We start from the raw sequence: 7,845 nt of genomic DNA on the forward strand, positions 1-7,845 counted from the left end.
TTAAGAGAAAATATGCAACAGCCCAGTTAATGTACATTTAAGTAGTAGGAAGCCATTCCACAGTAATCTTCTCAGCATAAACTCTAATCTGATGCCTGTGTTTATGTTCACAAGAAGTACTGTGCTGGGAAACGTTGTTACCAACCTCTAATTTAAAGTAGCATGACTCATATCACAGTCTGACTGTCATAATGTCCTGGTGTTAAACAATAAGAACGATTGTCATCAATCCGGATGGTGGAACACGGTGTACCATGGCATTGGTTGTAATTTCAAAGGAATATATTGAATAATTCAGTATCCTCCCTCTGGCCTCTTTGAGTCAGTCCTCAAAATCCTTTTTGATCTTTGTATTTTGGTGCTAAAAATGCTCTCATTTTCATATATTTGTTTTTTACACATTGAAATTCAATTTGCTGACAATTTCTCATAAAAATGTAGTAAAACAGGAATCAAAGTCTGCATTTTAGCTGGAATGAAGATCTGGCACAGAAACGTTTGTTTTAGTTTGGTAACAATGTCCTATCTAATCCATCTGTATTCCTGCTCACATCTGGCACTCTGTGTGTCCTGGCTGATCCGGTGACGGTAGACGGGCGAAGGCCCCATTTACACAGAGCCGCTCGTCAGTTAATCCAATACATCTTTGTTGCGATACAGCCACTCATTTACACGACACCAGTGACCAGACTCTCTCACCCCAGCACTTTTTCAAACCAGGTGTCTGAGTGAAACTTTTCTATATCACCCACCACAGAGGTGTGAAGTACTCCACATGCACAGAGCACATGGCTGTAGGGTTTATCCTACGCATTCACGGGCAGGTAGCAACAAAAACAATGGCGGATTGTACTGGGCTGTGTTGTGCTACTTATCCTGCTCCATTTAGCACAATTCTTGATGAGGAATACATGAGCACTTTGTTTATGAGAGACACGTTACTATTTACAATTAATCTTTATTCCGGCTAATGCTCAGGGCGAAAAGCGTGTTCAATGACCTCCTTAAATTACAGCGCCATCCAGTGGCTTCTCATGTCAAGTACAGCTAACTCAAGCTGCCATCTAAACATGAAACTTTTTCCCAATTGACATCCGAAAATACTGGCAGTTCCTAAATCAGCTAACAACAGTAATTGAGTGTTTGTAAGGCTATTTTTGCTTTCTTTTGAACTCTAAGACCTCCAGCTAATATCTCTTTAACCTGAGAGGAGTCACAACAGGACAGTGAGTTGTCCTTCAGCCCACAGATTGTGTCCTGAAGGTGGTTGGAAGAAAACTGTCCTCACAAGGTTTTAGAGTGCATTCCCACCAGTAGCTATCTGTTCAGATGTGATCAGATTTGATATTAATCCCAGGTCTCAACAAGCAGTTATTTCCTTCTGGCTTGTGGTCAAAACACAGGCATAAAGCTTGTGATTGTGTAGCAGAGACTGCTTTAGCTTGTCTTGACAGTGACCAGTTTGTAATTGAGGTGACGGATGGGCTCCGTTTGTGTGGGCACTTGTTTTGTACATTGTGGAAATGAGCAGCAGTGTTTTGTCCGTTTCCTGGAGAAGCTGGCTGGGAAACTTGGCTGTCGACTTGACTGTGTGGCAAACTTTCCAGTGCTGCTTTCATTTTCCATGTTGCCCAGAACTTAACAGACTGGAATGTGCTCTGAAGCTACAACTGCTCTCATAGGTTATATGGGCAAATATTACAAAGTACTAATTCAATAAATCAGCATTGTGCTGAGAAACCTTCGTTAATACACTGCACTGAATGCAGTATCTCATTAGTAGTTGATACAACACAGCCTATGATGTAGACGTCTATGACCCAACAAAGTCATTTTATTGCTTTTGAATAAAAGCAATAAACATCCTACCTTCCTGAATTCAAAATACGTTATTGATCCCAAAGGGAAAACAAATAATGGGAATGGGACAGAAGCTGAATTGTCTTGCTGAAACTTGTTTTTCTTTTCTTTTTTTCTTTTGACTCGGCGTATCCGTCAATCAGCTCTGGACTGAGGAAGTGGAAAAAGTAAGTACATCAGTTTGGTTGTTATATACAGTTTCGTTCTGTTTTTTTTTTTTTTTTTAACATACCAGGCTGAACAAGCTATGTGTTTTTTAAAGCAGTTCTAACAGGTGTGAATATATGGAGCATCAGAGTTTCAACTTGGTTTCCACATATTAGATTTGTCTAACAAATGAGCTGATTTGGTTTGATGTTTCAGGCTGAACAAGATCTCAGGCTGGCTCAGACGGAGTTCGATCGGCAGGCAGAAGTTACACGGCTGCTTTTGGAAGGCATCAGTAGTACGCATGTAGGTCAGCCACCAGATTACTGGTCCCACACACACACCCTACTTATTCTGTTTCATTCATTATAGAAAAACATTTAGGTTGAAGGGGTTTTCACGGTTGTTTTCCTAATTTATTGAATACCTGTTCAGTTTGCAGTTTGCATTTTGCATGTCTAAATGCTCTTAACACAGCCCTGAGTTCTACTGTTGTTCTTCTCACTAATCAAGCTTATTCTGGAGTACTTTTCTGACCAGACTTCTTCCTCGAAGATGATAGTGCCCTTCTTCTTTTTCTTCCAGTTTCTAATCTTAGATGTTTGCTCTGCTTGATGTTACCCTTCTCAAACAGACTAACATCTTGTCAACCACAGGATGCATCTTTCCACATGATTGTTTAAGAAATGAGAAGCTCCTCATTGCATCAGCTAGGATTAAATAACTTAAAAAAACAACTTTAATAATTTGTGGCCTAATAGTTAAAAATATTCACTCACAGTCATGCCCCTCCTGGACTGGAAACAATTTTTTTCATTTTTATCTCCGAGTGGCCAGCTTTCTATTATTCTTATTTTGATTTGATACAGTATGGACTCCCACAATTCTGGTTTTCAGCCATTACAACTGTTTACCTATTTTTAACATATTGTGACGTACGTTTCCGAGCCTCCTTTGAACAAAACGCAAATACTAAGATGTTTGCGCTGGTTTTAACACCAGAGACCTGCTGCTGCTGTGCAGACACAGGTGTGTGTTAGAAACATGACAGCAAACCAGCAAAAGGCAAAGAGTTTTGCACAGTTTTTTGTCCCAAACCAGCAGAATAAGTTAAGTAATGTTGTTGAATGCAGATAATGTTGACTAAATGATGATTGGCTAATGCTAAGATATCACGTTAAGCTTGTTAACAAGAATGGGCTTCTATACTAATATTGTTGTTGTCCATGTTCAAAAATGGGTAGTACTGATTACATTTACTTGAATAACCTTTTGGGAGAAAAAGTACTGATAAGAGTAGTTTTCCTGCACTTTACGTTTTTCTTTTACTTGAGCAAATTGACTTTGCATTTAATGAAATAGACTTCAGAGATTGGAAAAATTAAACTTCTGAAACATACGAGCTAATGTTTATACAAATGTGAGCAATATTTTATACATGTCAACATTTTATGCATGTCACATGGTTCATTTAATACAAAATAAACCATGTTTATTATGTATTAATGAACATGGTAATTTTATTGAAAAGTTACATAAACGTCTGTGTATTTATATTAAAGTAAAAGTTTGTTTACTCTGCCCCCCACAGCCCCCAACATATGCCAATGCCACCCCAGCTAAACTCCTCTGGAGTCAGAGCTGAATAGGAGGCTGGTATCTATGTGCTTAATTCAACTCAGCTTTTTCTTGGCCAGGTGGTGTATTTCACTGCTGGTGTTTAAAGCAACTAAGAATTTTTCAAGGAAGTAACTGTTGGACTGTTGTCTTGACAGGTGAACCACCTGCGCTGTCTGCATGAGTTTGTGGAGGCCCAGGCCGCTTACTATAAGCAGGGTCATCTTCATATGCTGGAGCTGCAGAAAGAGCTGGGAAGGTGAGAGAAAGTGGAAGAGCTGATCCCAAAGCACAGCTGTTCCCCATCACATGACCGAAGAGTTTAACTGCAATCAGCTTGTGAACTTTGTACCCAAGCTAAAAGGCACATAGTTTAGAATGTTAAAGATTAAATTCTAACTTAATCAGCTTCAATATGTTTTATGACTCCAGGTTATATTAACTGAAAATGTTGGAAGAGGGAGTGTCTGATTGTGTATTTGTGGAAATTTTGGCCATGAATTTCATGACGGGGATCATTTAACACGGCGTCCTGTTCAGCGGCTCCGTCATGCTGCGGGAGCTCAGTGCTGCTCAGCCGTACAGAAATGGACTCAACGGTTTGAATTTTGCTGCTCTCAATCTTTGCATCCTGCTTGATCTAGTTCATGTCTCTAGCTGTTTGGTTTATCATTTCTCCCTGCAACACTATAACCAACAAATATACATAAAATATGTGTTATTGTGCTTAATAAACCACATTATTGTTGCAACAAAGAACTACAATCCTTATAAGGTCAAAAGACAGCACTGTCTCAAACAGGAGAAACAATAGCAGCAATGCAACTATCTCTGCACATCCTGCTGTTTTTGAGCGTTTTGAGGCATGTACTCAAAAGAGTATACATGCTTTCTTCAGCTCCTGTATCAGTTATTATAATGCACTTTATAAACCAGGGTTCCCTCAGTCAGCTCCAACTGGTCCAGAGTGCTGCTGCTCTCCTGTTGACCAACACTTGGAGACCCAGTTACATCATGCCTGTCCTTTACTCTCTTCACTGACTCCCAGTGCATTTTTAGAGTTTGCTTTAAACTTTTAATTGGTGTTTTTCAAGCTCTTTGTGACATTCCACCTTCTTATTTAAGTGACTTCAACAAGCACATTGCCTAGTTGTATCTCTTCGGTCTGCTGATCAACATCTTCTGGAAGTCCCCAGGTCAAAGTTCAAACAGTAGGGTGATCATTCATTTGCTGCAGCTGGTCCAAAGCTGAGGAATTCATCACCTTTTGATTTGCAAACCACCAATGACCTATTTTTATGTAAAAGCTAAGCTAAAACTGCTTTTAACACATAGTCACACTGTGGCACTTCTAATATTTTTACTGATTTTGATTATTTTTATCTGTTTTTATTCTAGTCTATTTTTATGGAACTGCACTAATATATGTGCACTACTATATGCACTAATTGAAAGCACTTTGGTTCAGTAGTGACTGTTGTAATAAAATTAGATTGATTGTAATTCTGGTTTACTGAACATGTTCTAGTCGGTTCTAAAGCAATGGATCTAGTTATTCTGTACTACGGTACGGTGTTGTGTAGAATAATTGTGGATTTGAAAAACGTCATTTTTAAGTTGATATTTTTTCAAAACTCCTCTAATAAACCTCTTTAATATTTTGGCCCTTTAACTCTGTGTCCAGGGGAGTCCATAGATTTTGCCATGAACAATGGAATGAATGCCTCCCACTTAAAAAAACAATAGCCTACCAAATATTCCATCACAGCAGTCATTTGCAACACATCAGTTGTAGTTGTCTGATATATTGTCCATCTGCAGCATGTAGTTCTTTGTTTTATGTTCTTCAAAATAGTTTAATTTAGTATGTTATTAATTTCTTTTCCATCAGTCTCAACATAAAAATATTCTTGGATACATCCTCGGTGAGACCGCTGATAAGGATGTGGGCTTTAGTTCCTTTTTCTTTAAAAAAATTATGACAAATAATTTCTACTGTTTTGTGCTTTCAGTTCTGATGAGGATGTGTGAGTATCACTCTTTTTATTTTATTTTTTCTCTTTTTAACATCTTTACCTGATCCTACTTTAATGCATCTGCTCCCAAGAAGTATTGGATCACTGTTGCCTTGTGTTAGTCCCTTTGGGAATCCTTGTTTGTTTTTGCCGTCTCCTGCATCCAGTGCAGCCAGTTTTTTTTTTTCTCAATTACTCTGAGCTGAGAAAAAAAGGGTCACATCCATATGAAGAAGTCTGCTCATGTCAAAATGTTTTTTTTTTTTCTTTTTAAAGTTGTTGAATTTATGATAATTTAACATGATTTTCAGTGTTTATCATCAAATGTGGACTGTATTTAACGGGTTAAAATAGTCACATTAGTACTGGAGGCCAGATTAATGGCACTCAGAGTAAATAACTGACATAATTGTATTTTTTTTAAGGTTCCTAAGGAAAGACTCTGGACCAAAGATGACAGCTTTTCTGTTGTATGAGTTTAAAAGCAAAATGTCAGTCATCCTGGCAGTAATGTCTTTAATTCATGCTAGTAGTCTAATTAACTCATTGGATGCATCAGTCTTCAACAATAAATGTAGCTGAGCAACATCAGTATCAATATGGGAACTCTACTTAGACCTACATTAAGTGAAGCATCCTGGTCCAAACACTGCTCCCAGTGGAACACCGTAAATGTAAATGTAATCTCTAAAGCTGCACCCAAACACCAGCAGGACTGACACATTCAGTAAATCAGAATATTATTGATGATCAGTTCAACTATTAGAATAGCTTTTCTGATGAAAATATGACATTCAGGGTTAGAATATTACACCAGACCATTAAAAATATTTTTTGAAATAGAAATACGAGCTTAATGAAAAGTATGTTTAATACATTCTTAAAGGTTTTTTTCAAAAGGTACTTTTGATTAATTCCAATGTATTGATTAGAGATGTGTGTCTGTTGTGCTATCCATAAATATCTAAGTATTGCTTTCAGCAGTACATGATTTCCTCATGTTTCTACGATGCATACAGCTTTCACAGCTGGGTGTGTGAGTTCTCTGTGATTGGTTTGGTTTTTCATATTTGAGGTACATGCGTACCATGCCTCATCTCTGACCATCATGTGTGCCTCCTGCCCTTCAGGCTTCCCAATGCCTTTGCACTGAACTCTACTCACTCCGTGGCTGCTGCAGCCGGTGCATCAGAAGCCACAGAGAGCCCAGTGGAGACTGAGACGCTGAAGATTGAAGAGGTCCAGGCACCAGCTACGGGAACCCGCAAGGTCAAAGTTCTGTATGACTATGATGCTGCTGATTCGAGTGAGCTCTCCCTTCTGGCTGATGAGGTGAGGATTTCTCATCAACCTGCTGCAGATGATCTTTGATAATAATAATAGAGATAAATAGATTTTATTTATAATGCCCTTTAGATCTCAAAGGTCAAAGGTTACTACTTACTTTTGATGGAAAAGTTTATTATAGTTAGAACTATAAAGCATTTTCAAAGCAGTTCAACATGAAAAGAAAATAGAACCATGGAGTAGAATTACTGCAAGATTTTTGTATTTCTTTGAAATGTATAGCATTTTAATACAGCTTCAGATCAAAGGCCTTGCAGACTTTTCCCCACCACAATAACCAGAACATTTTCCTTTGGTTTGTTAATTAGTTCAGTGAAATTAAAACTTGAAAATGTTGAGCAGTTTTGTTGTGACACATCATTATGGTGTGTGAAATGCTTTTTTGCTTTGCAAACTAATCACCTACTCTGATATGAAGCCCCTGCTTCACTGCTAGTCCAGGGGCCACCACAGGATGTCATTCATTTAAGCAAAGGTCATCAAAGAATGTCCAGCTATCAGTTCAGAACCTCAAGCTGAAGCAAACCTTTGCTGTTTAGCAGCAACATAATGATCTAAAGCCCAACAGCAAGTCTACCTCTGAATGACTGACTAAATGAAGATTTTAAAGTAGTGTAGCCATAATCTGAGATGCTGTGCTTTGACTTGGTTGAGTCTCCTAAACCCTTCAGTTTACCTGAGTTAAAATCAAATCTGCAAAGGAAATTCTTCACAACAACTGAACTCATTGCTAGTTATTGCTGTCAAGTAGCAAGTCACTTTTATTTATACAGGGCTTCATAGTTAACAAAAAGAGAACATGCTGTGGATTTACTCAGGTTATCTTTGATAACAGAATATGCTTGATCTGAAACATTGT

General features: G+C 38.2%; 1 protein-coding gene across 8 annotated transcripts in view; it reads left to right on the forward strand.

The window, feature by feature from the left end:
- LOC103141914 (endophilin-B2-like) overlaps positions 1 to 7,845 on the forward strand; it is a 28,096-nt gene that overhangs the window by 14,619 nt on the left and 5,632 nt on the right. For 5 of the 8 annotated variants that reach the window (XM_016674170.1, XM_016674168.1, XM_016674172.1 and 2 more), the window contains 5 exons: positions 2,004 to 2,027; positions 2,224 to 2,313; positions 3,783 to 3,883; positions 5,637 to 5,651; positions 6,770 to 6,971. In XM_016674170.1, coding sequence (XP_016529656.1) covers positions 2,004 to 2,027; positions 2,224 to 2,313; positions 3,783 to 3,883; positions 5,637 to 5,651; positions 6,770 to 6,971 — 432 coding nt within the window. The remainder of the gene's footprint in view (positions 1 to 2,003; positions 2,028 to 2,223; positions 2,314 to 3,782; positions 3,884 to 5,636; positions 5,652 to 6,769; positions 6,972 to 7,845) is intronic. The other 3 variants (XM_016674171.1, XM_007557737.2, XM_007557736.2) reach the window with 1 other exon arrangement.

Source organism: Poecilia formosa, unplaced genomic scaffold (genome assembly GCF_000485575.1).
Source record: "Poecilia formosa unplaced genomic scaffold, Poecilia_formosa-5.1.2 Scaffold91, whole genome shotgun sequence".
NCBI classification, from domain to species: Eukaryota; Metazoa; Chordata; class Actinopteri; order Cyprinodontiformes; family Poeciliidae; genus Poecilia; species Poecilia formosa.